This window comes from Wolffia australiana, chromosome 1 (assembly GCF_029677425.1).
Source record: "Wolffia australiana isolate 7733 chromosome 1, ASM2967742v1".
Classification (NCBI taxonomy): Eukaryota; Viridiplantae; Streptophyta; class Magnoliopsida; order Alismatales; family Araceae; genus Wolffia; species Wolffia australiana.
In genome coordinates this window covers 9,997,243-10,016,060 of record NC_135835.1, presented here as the reverse complement: position 1 = coordinate 10,016,060, position 18,818 = coordinate 9,997,243, and the positions used below count along the sequence as shown (strand labels likewise).

The 18,818-nt window shown below is 40.1% G+C and overlaps 2 protein-coding genes across 8 annotated transcripts in view; one reads left to right on the top strand and one right to left on the bottom strand.

Moving 5' to 3' along the window:
* The window catches only part of SIZ1 (DNA-binding protein with MIZ/SP-RING zinc finger, PHD-finger and SAP domain-containing protein), a 32,809-nt gene extending 25,555 nt beyond the window's left edge, over nucleotides 1-7,254 (top strand). For both annotated transcript variants that reach the window (XM_078578609.1, XM_078578599.1), the window contains exons 9-16: nucleotides 1,935-2,010; nucleotides 3,958-4,031; nucleotides 4,212-4,319; nucleotides 4,482-4,643; nucleotides 4,719-4,823; nucleotides 4,905-4,985; nucleotides 5,555-6,539; nucleotides 6,620-7,254. In XM_078578609.1, coding sequence (XP_078434735.1) covers nucleotides 1,935-2,010; nucleotides 3,958-4,031; nucleotides 4,212-4,319; nucleotides 4,482-4,643; nucleotides 4,719-4,823; nucleotides 4,905-4,985; nucleotides 5,555-6,539; nucleotides 6,620-6,762 — 1,734 coding nt within the window. In that variant the 3' untranslated portion in view covers nucleotides 6,763-7,254. The remainder of the gene's footprint in view (nucleotides 1-1,934; nucleotides 2,011-3,957; nucleotides 4,032-4,211; nucleotides 4,320-4,481; nucleotides 4,644-4,718; nucleotides 4,824-4,904; nucleotides 4,986-5,554; nucleotides 6,540-6,619) is intronic.
* Nucleotides 7,255-14,654: 7,400 nt separating this feature from the next.
* Nucleotides 14,655-17,806, bottom strand: LOC144705745 (interactor of constitutive active ROPs 3-like). Of its 6 annotated transcripts, XM_078578573.1 has the most exons (5): nucleotides 17,601-17,619; nucleotides 17,360-17,424; nucleotides 17,031-17,091; nucleotides 16,405-16,591; nucleotides 14,655-16,325 (listed from the first exon to the last, which is right to left on the bottom strand). In XM_078578573.1, the coding sequence occupies exons 3-5, from the start codon at nucleotides 17,048-17,050 to the stop codon at nucleotides 14,868-14,870; spliced, it is 1,665 nt and encodes a 554-aa protein (XP_078434699.1). In that variant the 5' UTR covers nucleotides 17,051-17,091; nucleotides 17,360-17,424; nucleotides 17,601-17,619; the 3' UTR covers nucleotides 14,655-14,867. The 6 variants fall into 6 exon arrangements, with proteins under 6 accessions (XP_078434699.1, XP_078434682.1, XP_078434674.1 ...); XM_078578556.1 differs by lacking the exons at nucleotides 17,360-17,424; nucleotides 17,601-17,619 and adding an exon at nucleotides 17,719-17,806; XM_078578548.1 differs by lacking the exon at nucleotides 17,360-17,424 and having other exon boundaries at nucleotides 17,601-17,742.
* Nucleotides 17,807-18,818: the final 1,012 nt, after the last annotated feature.

Genomic DNA, 18,818 nt, shown 5'->3' with positions numbered 1-18,818 from the left:
AGGATTCCCATCATATCTAGGGTCATTCCTGTTACTTCCTTTTAGTCTAATTTTCTCATTTAGTAGATGTATCCTGCCATTTGGAGGGGGGAATTGAAAATTAAGTACTTAAGTAGCGTTGTTTCCCTTTTATGTCTCTAGTTTCTGTCATCAAATTACTGCGAGACATATATGAAAGGGGACTGAATTGGGAATGAAAGGCAGATCCGTATCATGGGGCATTGTCATTCTGACAAGGGTTTAGACAGATTTTTCCATGAATAAAGGGATTCTTTTCTGTCAAGTTAGGCGACTGGGCGACATTCTGTTACGACCCCCTTGTGAAACGCCCAATTGATTAACGTACTTGACTGAATAGAGATTAAATCCACAATGTCTCTAGGAAGAAGGGGAATTCTGAGGATAGAGAATGGAGAGAAGGGAAGGACGCCGGCGGAATCAGCACGCCGAGAACAGAGAGGGCGGAGGGTTGAGACGAGGGTGAGTGGCGGAATGGTGCACGCCACGGTTCACGTCGCCTTCTCGCTGCAGGGATGGACTTCTGCGGAAGAGAGAAGAGAGAGGTGAGCGAAGGTTGTGACCTAAGTGGTTCGTAGGAAATTCTTACGAGGATCAAAGGTGCCATGTCGATCTGAGGAGAGCCCTTTTAAGGTTGCGATAGTGGGCTCTGCTGGGCCGGATCGCCGTCTTGCTGTCTGGGCCGGTGACGACGTTCGTATACCCGGGCTCGAATCATATCACATTCCAATATTGAAGGGAGGCATGGCCGGCACGAGGCATCTTGAGTGAGGCATTCCCTCATCTGTACGCCCTCGCTCAAGATCAAAATGCTCATGTTCGGGACTGTTGGGATGGAGCGTGGACACCGATCATTCTGGGTGCCTTATGCGAACAGCGGGTGTCTAAATTCATGGACATGCAACCATCCCAAATCCAATTAAGACCAAAGGACAGAGAACAAGATGGTTGGGTGTGGACAAATGGCCGCTTCTTGGTCCAGAAGGCCTGCGCAAGGACCCGGGAGGGGTGAGAGGAAGATAGGTCGCTGATCCAAGCATGCAGATTCATATGGCAACAAAGAGTTACACTGAAGATGTGGGTCTTTGGATGGCTGTTAGCACGAAGAAAACTAATGACAAGAGTCTTTCGAGAAAGGTTTTATCCGGACACATTGTCACAATGCCTGCTATGCTTTAATTGGGAAGAAGAGTGCTCATTTGATCGCACGATTTGGGCCAGCTAGGTATTATCAAGGTTGAAGGTGACATCTGAAGAGATTTTCTGGAACTCTGTCCAGAATTGCAGAGGCAGAGGAAATGAAGGTGGCAAAGCATCGGCAGTGTTGTGGGCCATCTGGTTACATTGAAACGAGGTGCTGTTCAGGGGAAGAATGGCTTCTACAGACGGAGCCATACACGAAGTGGAGGGTTTAAAGGCAACATGGCTCCAGCGGGTGACTGGCTTAGAAGGAGGATATATATGTGCTTGGATTGATGGTGAATGGACTGAAAGGTCCTGATGGGGGGTTCACCGATTCATCGGGCATTCACCCCTTTTATATTTCAAAACTCTCTAGTTTCTCTCCCGTTTCATCTCGGTCCCTTAAGTCCTCTACGATGCCGTCCCTGTGATCATCGCTACCTCACCAGATCTTCAGCTGGCTTCCGTTAGTTGATCTTTCTATTCTCTAGATTGATTGTCCCTCTCCCTCATGGAAATCTTCCAACGATAAGAACACATACCAGGTTCTCATCATGATAACATGCTAGAGGGTCTTGATCTACAAAACACATCACATTCAGGATATATAGGGTTTCAGTTTTTAGTTGTTTCTGGGACCCATTCCCAAGAACATTGTTCAATTTAGTCGCCCTCTTTTGGGTTCTTATTTTATTTTACATTTAAGCATTGGAATTTGACTAGTTTTCTTGCAGGCCTGGTGTATCCTTCTCAACGATAAAGTCCCATTCAGGATGCAGTGGCCTCAGTCTCCAGGTCTGAGTGTCAACGGTATGTTTTTATGCCTTTTTCCAACTACCGATTTATGTTCATTACCAATTTGACCCTTGATAAGATTTTTACCTTTTTCTCTACTTGTCCTGATTTTTTCTTTTGTAATAGTTATTACAAAAAAACTATCACATATTAATTTAGGAAGATGTAGGCTCCTGTTATGACCCCATGAGCCGGAAAATGGTTTTACAATCATTTTAGGGCTGTGTCTTTTTATCTCTACAAATCGGACCAAGTGTTCTCCAGGAAATGGGTCTGCTTCTTCGTCAATTCTCCTCTGCAGTGCTGACATAGAACACCTGGGGCGACTAGGGTTTTCAAAAAGGCCAAAAAGACATTCGTTGTTTCTGTCTTATCTGATTTGAATACCGGCCAATAAGTTACAAGGGGAGCCACTTAAGCAACTTATTCCAACGTGGGCCCCATTTAGGCATTTGGTCCACTCGTAAGGTTTTAAAAATAGAATGGAACGACTTTGAGCCACTTATACAGTGCGGCCCATTTACAACTCTATACAGAAATAAAGAAATGAATTTTCGTATTATCAACACCTAGATATAGGGAGGAGAGGGAGGAATTCTACAGTGGTGTCTTGAGGGAAAACTGCACTCAGATTCGACCAAAAAACCTGGCAGCCTATGTGGAACAGGAGATGTCTATTGGTAGGTTTTATTGTATCCTTTTCATTCTATCGTTTTCTTCTCCATAAATAAAAAAAATAGTTTTTCTTCTCTTTCTTGTTCTCCATGTGTCATCTCCATCTTCCTGAATATTACCTCCTTGGTCTTGATCTCCCTATCTCTTGATTTTCTTGCTAGGATTAAGAATTCCATCAGCTCCAAATAAGCCTGTTCAAATCCATTTCTACTCAGAAAATCCAGAAAAAAACAGTATTCTCCGATTCTTTCTTTGGGTCTGTATGCCGTTGCTTAGAGAGCACTCCACCATAGCCTGGAGAACAACATGAGAGTTCTCTCACTGTTGGGAATAAATGCGTGAATGAATCTCTTTTAGGGCAGCTCAACTGGGATTTAGTTCGAATAATTCTTGAGTCTAGAAATCTAAATGATAAAAACATAAACATAAATAAATGGCATAATAAAAGGCATAAATGCATAGTGAGCAGGATTAGTGAATAGGCTAATGATCCGGCTTAACGATAAAAGAATATTATGTCCTGTGTAAACTGCTAGAGGGAGCGGGGAGCCGCCGATTCATTCACTGTGAGATCCGCGGGATAACCGTTCTGCGAGAAGTCTGTCATCTTTGTTCTCTAAAGGGAATTTCCCGTTCATGTTAGCCGGCCCATTATCCTACTCATGTCTCACGTGTAAACCTGTAAACCCTGATATAAAACTTATGGCGATGTTTTTCTTTTACTAGAAAAAATCCCGGGCCTATGAATATGAGGGCCACTTCATCTTGTACAATTTTTTGAATTATTGAAGTCCCTTTTGGCCTAGCAGTGTTCTAAGCCGACCAGAGGAGGCGACGCTGGCACATCCAAGATTGACAATTCATCTGCTTCTGAATATAAAATTTGTCTTGTGTTAGGGCCTCAGTCAAAGATCCCTTTGATCTTCTGTAAAATAGGAACCGAGGGTGACTAGAATGGTTGTAGAGATCAAGTGGGGTGTATGTAGAGAAGGAAGGATGTTGCGAGAGAGATGTACAAGAGCGGTCACAAAGATAAGGTAGTGGGTTGAGAGGCGACTCCCTCTCCCACATGTCTGCATACTCTCCTATGCCGGCACAAAACTTCCTCTACTCTTACCCCTCTTAATATAGGATTTACATTAGTGATCCCAATGTTACCAAGCAGCCCGTGATCAGGTATGGGACCATTGATCTAACTGTGTCACTTATCTAAAGTCATTCTTCAACCTATTCGCTTTCTGCTTAGGCAATGTCTGGTAAGCATAATCTTCTCTCTATCTTGTGCAGGTATCCCCGTACGAACAACAAATAGGCCTGAAACTCAGTTGTTAGGTGCTAATGGTCGTGATGATGGCCCTGTGGTACGTCTCTTTTCGACTGCGTCACAAAAAAATAACATATATTTTCAATCCTTTCTTTTAATTTTTCTAGTTCCTTATTCATCCATGAAACAACCATATGGGTAGGTCTAATTTTTATTACGTCGCAGGTTTTTTATTTGAAACTAAAAGATTTTTTGTGATAAATTGGGTCTGCTCCAGATTACGACATTCAGTAAAGAAGGCATCAATAAGATCATTTTTTCAAGATGCGATGCCCGAACTTTCTGTTTTGGGTTAAGAATTGCAAAAAGGAGGACACTTCAGCAGGTAAAATCAATGCATCTGTTTCACTATGGATATTGCACATTTTCTTCACTTGCGCATTTTGCTAAAAATAATAGGTTAATATTTTTCATCTTTTATGTTTCAAAAATTTTCTTTCTTTTGGACTTTTAACTATCTCCGGTCTAATGTTATGGTGTTTTGAAGGTTCTGAATTTGATTCCCAAAGAAAAAGATGGCGAACGTTTTGAGGAGGCCCTCGCTCGGGTCCGACGCTGTGTTGGCCATGGGACTTCGGCTGATAATGCTGACAGTGATAGTGACCTGGAAGTAGTTGCTGAATCTGTAACCGTTAACCTCCGCTGTCCTGTGAGCCCCTGTCTTTTTTTTTCTAGCCCTTTTTTACTTTAAGGTACGTAATAAATGACTTTCTTTTATTTGCAGATGAGTGGATCTAGAATCAAAACCTCCGCTAGGTTCAAGCCGTGTGTGCACATGGGTTGCTTTGATCTCGAAACATTTGTGGCTCTTAACCAGCGATCAAGAAAGGTAAGCTCCTTTTATTCAACAAGAAAATAAAATAACTATTTTGCATTACCATGCTTGATTTATATTTTGCATTATTGGCAGTGGCAATGTCCCATCTGCCTTAAGAACTACTCCCTGGAGAGTATTGTTATTGACCCCTACTTCAACCGCATCACCAGCCAGGTACCACCCCAAACCAACAAACTAGTGTTTGCAGATGGTGACAAAAGTCATCATCCAAAATGATTGTATAATCGTCTCTTGTCACCTGAGGGAGGTTAACAAATGGAAGGTGGCAAGAACTGAGAGTATGACAAAATGGTCAAAGGCATCATCATCTTCCCTGCAGAAAATTTCGTCATCATTGTCATCATCTTGGCATGGACGAATCACTGGGATGAAAACTCATTTTTGTGCAATCTTCATCATCACTCATCATGGTGATGATGAACACTTCAAACTTTCCCACAATGTGTGCGGTCACCAAGAATGATGATGAGTTATCGTCCCTGTTGTTTTTCCTAAACAGGATGACAATGATGAAAAAATATCTTTGTCATCTCATTAAACTCTCTCAGATAACGGGAGACAATGACATACTTATCATCACCATTTGTCTGTGAGAGGATGACATCGATGACAAAATCGTCGCTACTACTCATGCTTCAGACGATGACCATTTTCATGATTTTCCGCAAATACAACCTCCCCATCTCAGCGTCTGATCTTATTTCAAAAAAATAAACGAATAGTTGAGAAATTGCGAGGAGGACATCAGCGAAGTTGAAGTAAAGCCCGACGGTTCATGGCGTGCCAAGGCAGAGGGTGAACTGAAGGCTTTGGGCCAGTGGCATCTGCCAGACGGCAGTGTTCAAGTCTTCTCTCACATTGAACCAGAGCTTGACTCTCCTGCAATTGCCCAGCAATCATCCAAGCAGGAATCCACTGGGTTAAAGCTGGGCATAAGGAAGAACCCCAACGGCACCTGGGAGGTCAGCAGACCCAGTGGTACCCCCCCTTCTTCCTCCGGGAACACCACCCCAGCAAAGCCCAGGCCATTCGCTGTCAGCACTGCCACCGCTGCCAGTTTCTGCGATGGCGAGGTCTCCAGCGTTGATTTATCTGCTTCTGCCGCCACCCAGAAGAGCTTCCACGCCTACAGCCCCCCGCAAACAGCAGATGATGTCATCATCCTGAGCGATTCGGAGGAGGATAATGTTGCCGCTCTCGGAGAGGCCATGCACCGTTACGACATAACAACGGCCGGCGGCACGATTCCTTTCGCCGAGGCTGATCCTCCTGCGACGTCGTGTCTGGGCCTCTTTGGCGGCGAAGAAGAGTATGAGATACCTCTCTGGCCCCATCAGACTGGCCCAGGTTTCCAGTTATTTGACTCAGACGCCAACAGTCAGGATTTCTCCGCAGCCGGCCATCTTGGTGGCGGCAATGGTCGGGATCAGCAGATGCGTCAACATGAGGTGGTTTTGAACAATCCATTGGGGTTTGCTGGCGACGACCCCTCCCTGCAGATTTTCCTGCCGACTCAGCCGGCCGGAGCGGGCCAGCCAGCTCTGGGCCAGGAAATGGGGCTGGGCCCTGCCATGCCCACCGACGACTGGATCTCCCTCCGGCTTGGTGGTGCCGACGGTGACCGCCACCTCGAGCCTGCCACGACGAGTGCGTCATTGACTCCATTCAGTGCTGCCGATCGCCGCATGGACACCCTTGCTGACACTGGTAAGCAATGCCGGTCCTCTCTTCCTTGAATTTTTGTTATTGTTTTTTGTATTTTTTTGTAAATTAATGAAATGATGCAGCGACGTTGCTTTTGAGCATGAACGAGCGCAGAGGGGCAGCCACCAACAGCGGTAGCCACAGGTCAGGTGCGCTGTTTCCGCCAACCCAGCAGCAGACGAGATCTGTTAGACCAAGGTTACATCTGTCTATAGATTCTGATTGATTGAGATGGAAATCACAATCTTTTCTCTTATCCTCCCATTATAAATTATATTCATCCTTCTTGGGCACGTCCCACGATCATCATCATTTTCATCATAATCATGTCTCCAGAGCTGTGTAAACATCATTGATGCCAAGGGACAGCTTAGTACTTACCACCATATTTCAAGCATGTCCCTGCACAGTGGATATGATCATGAATTACAGCTGTATGCAAAGGTATGAACCTGATTTACTTAAAGAAGGCATTTGGCGGTGTAGCGAGCAGGCGGCGCAGGACCAGCGGGCTGCCAAATCTCCGGCAGATTGGCAAGCCTCCGCTGCAGCTACAGGATTTGGATAGCACCACGAAGTTACCCTGCTGTTTGGAAATGGATGGGTATGGATGAAATATGTATTTCGTGCAAGAGTCAATTTTGACTAGAGTTTGTAAAATCTTCATTGGTTCTGGGTTTACTGAGTCGTTGAAAAAGGTCACTTACGGTTTATTTGATTCGTCTACACTTAAACAAAGTAGATGCGAAGATCTCCAAATTTGCTCTTGTCGATGAGTAAATGTTTTGTTTTGAGGGGATATAATCCCTAGCAATCCTATGCAATCAGTACACCTCTTTTGTTGTTGCCTTGGGTATTCACAAAATTTTAGGTGTATATTCAGTAGATACATGTTGAATAAGTGTAAATCTATCTAGGGAATAGATGAGAGAAACGGATGAAACAAAAGTTTATATTGGTTTGGGCTAATCCCTGATCTTTTATTTAGATACTCATATTTCCTCAGAGGCTCACTCTTACATTGAATATCAACAGTCAAGATCCCAAGAGCACAAATCCTATGAATAAAAGCAATATGAGGATATGGAAAATAAGTCAAGTATCCACCATTGTGGAATCTTATTCCCCACCTCTGCCACAGAGGCTTCCATGGATAGGTTCGAATTCTTCTTCATCTCTGTTCATCAAGGCTTGTCCTATCTTCTCTTTATTACATCTCCCTTTATTTTCTCCTTTTTATCTCACCTGGTTCGGATAAAAATTTGTAGCGCTCCCATTCACTTCGATATTGTCTCTCTCTCGACATAAATTAAACTTGGAATGAAAATTTTACAAATGAATCAGTCAACCTCCATGTTATATACTTATTTGATCTCTGATTCAACAAAAAAACTGATAGATAAGCAAGTATAATCTAATTTCTTTCATATCAATCCTTCAGCATTGAATTTTTTTAATTTTTCAAGGGATGAATCTCACATCAAGACACTCATGATTAAACTCAAAAAATTGATCTAAGGTGCTATGAGACTCGGTGGCTAATTTAAAGAAATACAACCCAACAACACGGTTTTTTTTTTTTTCATCTCATTCACCACAATGGGAAATTTTATTTTCTGGCTTCCCTCCTATAAAGGGGGTGATTTTCTCTATCTCTTTGATGCGTTACAAGCCTTTGAGATGAGCATTTTGTCAATTGGGCCTGTCGCAAGTGAAGATCATGGCAGATTTTTTGACAGAACAATAGACCAGGAAATCAAATGATCAAGAATTTCTATTACTGGAAAATTCTTCAAAAATTTGACTTCTGAAAGTAGATCCGTAGAGAATAAATAGGGAAGAATGAAGAACAGAAACCAAGAGCGACCAAATTGGAACACCCTTATTGCAATTGTGAGAGGATCTCCTGCTGTTGCTCTATGAAGCCAAAACCTCTTCTGACCAAGAACGAATTGCTCCCACCATCCTTTATTATAGCATCCACACCTTCCATTTAAAATTCTGAATCTGATGTACTAGTTCAGAGACACGAGCATGGTGTCTTTTTCTCTTGCTGGTATGATAATTTCTCGTGAAAACCTTATCATTACTGCATGGCTCCAATTTGGAAGCTTGGAAATTATCTCTGGATGAATTCAATGTCTTCCCAGGTTGCTTTGTAGTTGGGGATGATCTTCTATTTGATAATGAATTTTAAGACGTCTCTATAAAGCCTGTAGGATAGTTAGTATATATTCTGGATAAACCTGCCATTTCATAGAAATCTGATCATCTCCAACAGCCTTTTGAAGTTTTGAAATATAAATAATGATGAACATTACCCAATGCAGGTTGGTCTAATTTGTAAACAAGAAATCCTATTTTCTGAAGAATTATTTGAGGGCAAAAGAATTTGGAGATAAATTTTCACTCGTCTTTTTGGCGTGTGAGTTCATCCTTGAATATTTGGAATGTGTCTGTTGCTGTTGATAAGCCGAAAAGGCATGACCATGAATTCATTTTGACGCTGCTGGATTTAGAAAGCAGTTTTGGGTATGTCATCATCATTCATTTTTGATCGGATAAGAACCCATCTTTAGGTCTGATTTAGAGAAAACCATGGCACCAGGTAGTTATTACCTTAATTCATCCACAGAAGGTATTGAGAACCTATTAGGAATGATGATTTTTTTCAATGCTCTGCAATAAATGTATGCCCGCCAACCTCTGTCCTTAATGTAAATCAACAGTTCAGGACATGAAAATGGACCTATTGACTGGCGGATTATCCGGGAATCCAAGAGTTCTGGAACAAGGAATTCAATTTCATTTCTGTGAAAGTATCAACATTGGTAGGGTATGATGTTCACAGGATTTGCGTCACAGAGTAAATGTAAACGATAGTCTGTCAATCACCAATATCACTGGTATGCCATTTATGTAGCCACATAGCTTGAGTGATCCTACGAATGAAGGACGTGAGCTAGCCTGAGATTTACTCTCCCTAACCATAATGCTCATGTAATCACACCATCATCATAAGTTTGCATGCGGTTGTCAAATTCTTCTGGTAGATCATTTGTTTCATCCCCTTCCCTGATTAATATAAACTTGATATTCGTTTTACAATAATGTCCTGGAGTAAAACGGTCGTTGCAGCAATAACATATTACTTTGTTTTTTCCTTTTTTGTAACTTCACTTTAGTAATTATTAAATTTCAATGCCTTGGAAATCTGTAGTTGTTGTTATGACCCACTAACTGAGGAACAGTAATGGATGAACTAGCATTCCATCCAAATTGTTATAAGGACTATTGAAATTGGGTACCTACTGCTAAGGTATAGTTGCATATGTGCCCTTTGAACCTGAAGTTGAGCTGCAAAATCTGCATGAGGGTATTTTTCCAGGCTCTGTGTAAACGTGATGGATAAATCCATCATTTACTTCAGGACACGGGGTCTTCCTTTTTGCACTTCATGAATATTTTTTTGTAATAAACCGCATAGATAGGCACTTTCCTTTATCTCGGGGGTGAGGAGGAGGGAGGGACCAGAGGTAATCGAGATATTATGGCTCATGTCCTTCATTCTGTATAATATAGTTACAGATTATGCTTTTTTAATCTCGAATAAACTCGTGAGAAAACACTATTTAATATACTGCCAAAAGATTTTAAAAGTTGACTATTTCTACCTAGGCACCAACCTGGTATTGATATCTACCCTTGGCCTTCCATCAGATATGACAGGAAAACTCTGACACTAACTTCCTGTTGTGCCTACACAACCCCAATCAATCCTGCACTGGCACATTGTGCGCCAATAGTCTTAGGCACGAGGTGATTCCCTAAGCCTCTCCAAATAAATCATCATCGTATTAGGCAAGAAGGCACCACAACTCATCTTACAAGGACAGTGCAGCTAGAGTTCACGTGTGGGTGCCTCAGGATCCCCTATGGTCGTTGCACCATTGATGTAGTGTTGGGTGCCTGCCACCATAATGTAAACCCAAACAGATTGGGGTCCCCAAAAAACTAAAAACAATTAAGGGTATATAAAGGTTACCAAGTAAATAAAAGGTTGGCAAAGCTTTGTTATCCTCAAATCCCAAATATTTGAAACAATGTCAATGCTTGACCTCCTTCAACTCAACCACCTTATCCTCCTCTTATTCACCCTCAACACCTTCACCTAGTTGATCCCTAATTCTACTAGGATCCACTTAAAGTATGTATATTTAGTTAATGCTAATCTCTCACAATTACATTTATAATTTCATCCAAAGAGCTATTTAAGGATGTTCAATAATAAAAATTTTATGGAATATATTTCAAAGTAAAACAATTTCAATATTTAATGATGTATAACATAATGCTTCGATTACCTTGCTTTTACCCATCTGCTGATTCTGTTCTTCCCTTCTTGTTAAATCTATCTCTTCTAAATTATTGACACAGATGTAATCCTTCTCAATGTCCAATTCAATAATAGTTAAGGACCTGTGGAAATCATAATAATAATCAGAAGTTTATTTTGTGATGAATATTTGAGTGAGTCTTTCATTAATCATCCTGTAAGTTGGCTATTTTATTTTCTCCATGATTTTGAATGTTTTCCTTTGTTCCCTTTTAGATCATTCTATCCTCTTTGAAATGCCATGATTCCAGAATACATGAATTTTGACTATTAGAAACAATTTTTTAGTAAATAAAACTTAAAAAAGGTAGCAAAAATCTCCAAATAATGATCTTCAGGCCAAGGTTTCTGATGATGCAAATATTGAGTCACAATGTTATTTTCCGTGTAATTTTTCAATGATGGATCAAATTTTAAACTTCTAGATGCTATGAATTTTCACGAACATTAAAAATAAACATCATAAACAATAAAACTTCAAAAACTATTATCAATAATTTTGCATTTGGATTCAAACTAGAAATCTTAATCATATAATTTATCATCAAATTTTGATCGCTCAGTCTGAATTTTTATTTTCTATTGCACCTGGACAGATATTCATACTCCAAGAACAACTTCAAGTTAAAATAAGTTCAACTAAATATCAACCAGAGAAGTAATAAGTCAAACATTTGGCTTGTATGAATATCAAACGGATACATACCAAACATGTTTTTATTTCCTGCCTGATACGGGACTCAATGGATTTCTTTATATATCAAGATAGTAAAGCAATTTTTTATTGAAGAGTATACACGACCAAGAATAAATGGGTTAATTTACCTAAGCTCTGGACCATCAAAAACCTTAAATAATCACTGAAAAAAATATTATTTTCATCAAATAACCCAATCATATTGTACATAAAATGTGCATGTTGATGGCCTAGATTAATATACAAGGTGTGCTTGATATAAATAAGATAATAGATATTATAGATAATGTACCTTTAAATTTACCCAAATCATGAAATTGTGCATTAATGTATGCATCTTATCATTCACTAATGATGGTTTCTTATCAAGCATCTTCTTTCTTAATCTATCAAATCACTACCTTGGAGAAATAAATATCAACATGATTATAAGTATCATTATTATGATTCTCAAATCCTTCATTATAATTATTTCAAATTAAATACAAGGGTAAATCATACTGACAAAATTGATTTATAAAAATAAAATAGCTGACATGCGGATATAATATTATGGATCTTTTCAGATAACAGGTTGACCATGAAATACATTTGCACAAGAGAAGGTATTTCACGGTCAACCTGTTATCTTGGTCTCGTTTTCCTTAAGCTTCCCTTAAGATACTGTAAATTTACAAAACAACAAAACCAAGGGTGCAAAAGATTACATAAAAGAGCATTAGATATTTGGACGTATTATTTGAAGTTTTTGACTGATTCTGACCTCTAATGATAAAAATGAGAAACAAAACCTAGTTCTCCTTCTTTGATCTATCCTTGATATATTTATGGAATTCATATGGTCTAAAATAAAAATAAGATGTAAATAAATTAAAATGTACCTAATTTTTGTTGTCTTAGTGGATTCATCAATCAAACGCCAATCTTTGGACAATGGATCTACAAAAATCAAGTTACATAAGAAAAGACAGTGTAACTAGAGACTTACTTCGCGTTAATTCTGTCATCCATTTAAATTATAAAAATAATTTGAAAATATTAATATAAAAATTAACATTCATAATTCACATAAATAAAAAAATATTATGCGTTATTGCTTAAAATAAATTATTCAACTCATGAGAGAGGGAGAGGGATATAGGAGGGATAACTAGGAGCTAACTATAAATGAAATCTTCTGTATCTCCTTATGAATATGTTTGTGGATGAAAATTAAAAGTTCGAAAGGTGATTGTAGTCTCCGAATGATAAGGAAATCAATTGCATTATTTTAGGGGTATAGCTTTTTCACGCAACCCTCATTGAGGAAAGTTGTACTTTGGATTTAAAAAAATTTACCCTTAAATTCCTTTTACATTGTCTTTAACCATTTTATAGTATTTTCATTTTTTTCTCTTTATCTCTCGTGATTTGACTCCCGTATGGATTGAGTTAGATTGTGTGGCTTCGAAATTTCAAATTGTCTTGACTGAAAAAACCCTTATTATTGAGAAGTAATTTAATAGGACAGAAATAAAATTAGTTCTATCCCAACATGGTGCGCATTCATCGTATTTTTGTTTCAAATATTATCTTTATTGGTCTATAATATGATGCCACATTATATCTCATTCATTGGATAATTAATATTGAAAATTGGAAGAATTATTATTTTAGTACAAGAGTTTGACTAAAATTATGATTAGTTCCAACTACTGTCATAGGGAATAAAAGCTTTACAAACATTAAGATATTCATATTAATGATTAATCCTCTCTCTATGTATTTTTTTTATGAGTATGATGATTCCAACTGCCTAACTTACCTAATTTGACTTCAAATAAAGTCATTGTATTCTGAGTTTGAAATAATTTCTAGTATCATTTATAAATATTTTTCTAGATTAAATTTCAATTTAATCTTCAAATTTTACAGTGTTCGCATTTTTGGATTCATTTTATTTAGGATTAATCATCGTTGATGAAAATGATTTTATTATTATATTATCTTATGTTTCTTATGTTTCTTATGTTTAGGTGTGTTTAAATATTGTAGATGATGGATGATCAAACACAGAATTATTATTTTTTAAATGGTGTGTTTAAACAGAATTATTATTTTTTCATTTATTATGCCGTTAATATGAAAATACCACCTTTAGATATTCGTGGAGAGTTTGTTGATGTGGCGCCTACAAATCTCTCAAAAAGAGTTCAAGACTCCATTAAAATTGAAAATACTAAAGTAAATCGGAATATAGGGGTCAAAGGTGAGTTATTACACCTGAACTCGTATTTCCAATCTCTAAACTGATATAGCTTGAGTTCATTAGCATTCAGACTTTGATTAACACACAATTGCTATGAAACCCTTATCAAACCTTAATTATATCATTGACCACTTGGCCACTAGAATTCATTTAATTATATCCCTCATCACTTTCACTCTTCCTATACATCTTCCCTGTCACCCTCTCCATATATTTAACGTTCACTAGCTTCTCTTGTCTACTTTCTGAAGAGAGAATCTATGCATTCTACTGTTAGAATACTCTGGAAATGCCTGCACAAATATTGTAGTTTTTTATTAGGTCGCATCTTTGGAGAAGCTCACATTTTACTAAAATCCAACCTGGGGTACAACAAAGCACTTATTCTTAAATTAGGTGTTCCAGTTCAATTAATTTCAAACTGAGTGTTGTATAATTCGGTCTGTTGCACTTATTACGACCCGGATTGGGTCTCTTACAGTTCAAAACAAGCCAAATTCGGCCTTTCCACTTATTACAGAGATAGATGGAGATATATATATATACACACAAATAAAGAGTTTATAGATGCTGACCCATCTGTCTATCTATCAATATACAGATCCATTCCATTTGTTTATCATCGAGAGGGATGATCACTGAACGGTAATTAGATCATATGAATGGCATAGGAAGCAGGGAAATACCGATTCCTCAAGAGAAAGAAATTATATGATGCAGAGCAAATTTATAAAAGTAAAATATAGTTAAGAAATATAAATGTATAGAGCATGATCAGGACATCAAAGACCACTACTTTTACAAACCAAAACAAGAACAAGTGGTGGCGGCTTCATCCGTCCGACAAGTAGAGCCACGATGAACCGATGGAGATCGTTATTTACAGTGTAAATGTTCATCATCATCAGCATCAAAAAGACTACGAAATAGGAAAAAAAAAAAACATCCCTCCCAATGCATGTTACCTCGCGGTTCAACAGCAATGATGCATTACTTCTGGCCCTTCTTCCACAGAACTCCAATCTTCTTCAACATGGTCTTCTTTGTCTTGGCTGCGGAGTCACCGTCCTGGTCGTCCGAGTAAGGCGAGCTCGACACCTTCCCGCCATAGCCAATATAATCAGCTTCAATCGGCCCGCTCTTATCACACACCTTTCCATTGGTTCCTGCATTAAGAATTGTTGCTGCGGCATCGGCAGCCTTCCGCCATTGCTCAGTCTGCACTCGCATCCGCTTCAACTCCAGCTCCATCTCCAAGTTCGCCACTCGAGCTGCCTCCAGCTGCTCCGCCGCCTTGCTCGCCCTCTGATTACTCTTCTCTACGTCATCCGTCGCACAGTCAAGCTTCAGCAACGCGTCCCTCTGCAACGCCTTGGCGGCTTCCAGGTCCGAAAGAGCCAACTCACGGGCATCCACTATCTCTTGTTCCTTCTTCTGCAGCTCTGCCCGCAGAGCCTTGTTCTCCTCTGAGATGCTCTGCAACTCAGTCTCCTTGTCCATGAGATTTTCCTTCAACTCTGCCACAACTTTCAACGCAGACTCCGTTTCAATCCCATAATTCCTCTGAATCTCTGTCAGCTTCAGAATCTCTCCCTTAGAAACCTCGTTTGCCGCTGCGACGTCACGCAGCCGGGCCTCCTTCTCCGCGAGTTTCGCTTTCAACTCGTCCAATTCCCCCAAATACTGACTCAGCTTCGACTTCATCTCAGAGACCTCTTCATCAGCCTTCTCCGCCCCGCGTTTCAGGGACTCGTTGGCAGCAGTAACAGACACAAGATCTTGATTCTTTTCGGCCAGCACAGACGTCAACTCGGCGATCTTGGCGTTGGCTTCTTCTCTCATGCGTGCCATCTCCTCCTTCAGCAGGTTGACAGTTTGCTCGGCGGAGCACATTTGAACAGAAGTTTTAATCTGTTCTTCAGCTAATTTGGCGTCAGACGCTGTCAAAGCTAACTGAAGCTCGTTAATCTCAGACTGAAGTGAGCTGACTTGGCTTTTATACGTCTCCAGCTCAGAACATGTGGTCTTGAAGGCCCTGACGACTTTGAGACCGTCGGAGTGAAGAGTTTGAATGGTGGAGTTGGCGACTTGAAGCTGGAGATGGGTCTCGCTGACCAACTCTCCGTAGTCTGCCTCTGGCTTTTCAAGCTCACAAGGATCTTTCTGCAACAGTTTTGGACCTTCTGATGGATTGGGTTCTGAGTCTACTTCTTGATCAAGATTATGGGAACTGGCGTCTTCAGATCGAGAAAGTTCTAGAAGCTGTCGTTTGGTGTCCTCAAAGTCAGCAGCCATGGCCTGGTACTGCTTCTTCGCCTCGTTGGCTTCTTCCAGCGCTTGCATCTTGGACGACTCCGATGAATTCAACAGATTCTTCGTCTTCTTGAGATCTTCTTGCACTTGAGTTAACTGGGATTCAAGCTTTGCCATCCTGCTCACGGGTTTTTTCTGGAATAAAAACGGTGTTAATAGACGTGATAATGGAATTGAGAACAATTTGGATTCTGCAAATGGATTGTGAATATACCTCAGAAGCTGGGCTTTTGGATACTTTCTTCTCGATGGGTTTTGGGCTTTTAACGTTAGGAGACCGCGTGGAAGATGAATTAGACATGGACGAACCGGATTCTGTTGCAGCTATCTTGGATTGGCGCGTGGGCCTTGGGGTGGACAAAATGGGTGAGGTCTTTTGAGCCGTAGCCGAAGGCCCAGTCCTGAAACGAGAAGAAGAAGTTATTATAAGATATATCTTTGGGAAAGATAATCGAACTTTTTGGCTTGAAAGCGACAGCGAAACGAAAATTGGAAAGACACTAAGAGGAAATCAAAACCCGTGTGCGACGATCGTAAAGGACAGTAATCATTACAATTTTCATAAAGAAGTTGCATAAGAAGAAATAAATTGACGCAATCTATTATCTACATAAGTTAACAAGACGAATTCTCCAAAAAAAGCAGCAAACGGCAGAATTCAACAGAAAGGCAGACACACGGATGGAAATTATTTAGGCCAAAAATCTCCACGTGGAGAGGAAAGTTTTGAGGTAGAGAACAGGACAGCAGAGAATATTTGAATCTCTAAAAAATCGCTAATCAAGACAAAAAAATAAGATAACGACGGAAAATACTCGACAAACGCAGTCAGAAACACACCTCGTTTTGGATTTCTGCATGATGAACTTTCACTCCGAGCGACTTCGACAACCTCTGCGCTCTGGAAGATGAGAAAATTAGTGAGAGACACTTCAGAATAAGCTCAACCGAGAAAATAGTAAGCAGCATTAACCCTCAAGCTAGCAGCATCAGATCGACAAAACCCACGAGCAAGCAAGTATGATTTGTTCACAGCATTCCCAGTATGAATCGAGCAAACAGATCAGACAATAATAAGACAGATCGAGCGGCCACACGCGAAGAACAGGGAAGCTCGAACACGAAAATACACAAAAAAAAAGAAAATCACGAGGGCACGACTGACATACCCTACGTTTATCCTCGGATCTATCTCAGCAGCGACGCGAGCGTACTGGCTCTTCGAAAGAGGGATCTGACCGACGAAAATCAAATCCTTTAAAAACCCCAGCAAACAGACCATTAAAAAATCAGGAAAACCAAACCCAACAAACACAGAAGAACTCGCTTCCAAACCAGCTGAGAATCAAAACCCGCGAATAAAAACAGCAGAAGAGAAGAAAACCAAAGATCACAAGCCGATCAACCTACAAGAACAAGCCGACTCCGGAGGGCGAAAAAATCGAAATGCGCTATCTTTTCCTGGTTTCCCGCCCCCCCACGCCTACTCAAACGCCATTCTAGGGTAGAATCTTGACAAGTTACTCACTCTGTTCCCCAGTCAAGCTTGACCCAGATTGCCTACTGCCGCCCCCCTCCTACTCCCGGACAAAAGCCTACTCAACCGCTACTCCAAAATAAATATAAAAAATTTAATCTGGCGCTCATCTTTATTAGTGGGCAGCTGACACCAGTGCCACGCTGGCATTCATATTTCCACATGAGCCGCGCCTTGGACATTGAGGCCCATTAATCACGCGGGGCCCATCAACGATCCAGATCTCAGATCCAATTTCCAACTAACTTAAATTAATTTGTTCCTTGCTTGTTTACAAGGGAATAAAAAGGCTGATTTTATTGTTTTTTTTCCCCTGCTCGGCTTAGTTATAGCGTTGCGCCTTGCATTTATTGCTCGGATGGAGATAGTATTTATTTATTTACTGGGACACGAGGAATGGGGGGGAGGGCCAATGTGTGAGTGATGGTGTTGATCCTGATTTGAAGGATGAAAAAAACATATAGGGATAAAAATATTAATCTTTAACATTTGGCCCATTTGGTAGCCCGTCAAGATTTGATTGTTCATAGAGACTGTATTTATTTTTTTAATTTTAATGTAGCTGAATGAGATGTTAAGCTAATCAGGGGCTGCCATGTGGCAAGCATGTGTCAATAGAAACATCGATGTCAGTGTCATACGGGTATTGTTGGTGAATTTGGCCCGTTGATGTGAGATGGATGGGAGTGGATCTTCTGGATCTTCGCAATGGAGACATTCCTCTGAAAATTGGGGTCCTTCGCGAGATTTGTCAGATTATTAAAAACTAACTATCTTAATGTTTGCCACAGACCTAGTTTCTACACACATACACTTGCACCTGTGACTTATCAACAATACCTTTTCATCCCAAACTTTGTTCATTGGGATGTTTGACCTTGTATTAGCTATTGATATAAATTTGATGAGGGATTAGGATGCCTTAAACTTCTGATAGTATACCAAATTGATGAGTGATATTGAAGCCAAAGCTATTAATTGAAAAAGAAGAAGACAACCAAGAAACCGACCAATTTTTAGAGAGTTCAATTCAAAAATTTTGCATGATTTTCCTCATACAATCACCTTGCGTTGACTGCTGATTAACCGTA

Bases quoted from the DNA above. Each gene is read 5' to 3' on its own strand.
- LOC144705745 (XM_078578556.1), bottom strand. From the start codon at position 17,050: ATGCAGAAATCCAAAACGAG. The intron at 16,592-17,030 runs GTGTGTTTCTGA...TTCTCGTTTCAG, and splicing joins ATGCAGAAATCCAAAACGAG to GACTGGGCCTTCGGCTACGG. The intron at 16,326-16,404 runs GTATATTCACAA...TTTTTATTCCAG, and splicing joins CCAAAAGCCCAGCTTCTGAG to AAAAAACCCGTGAGCAGGAT.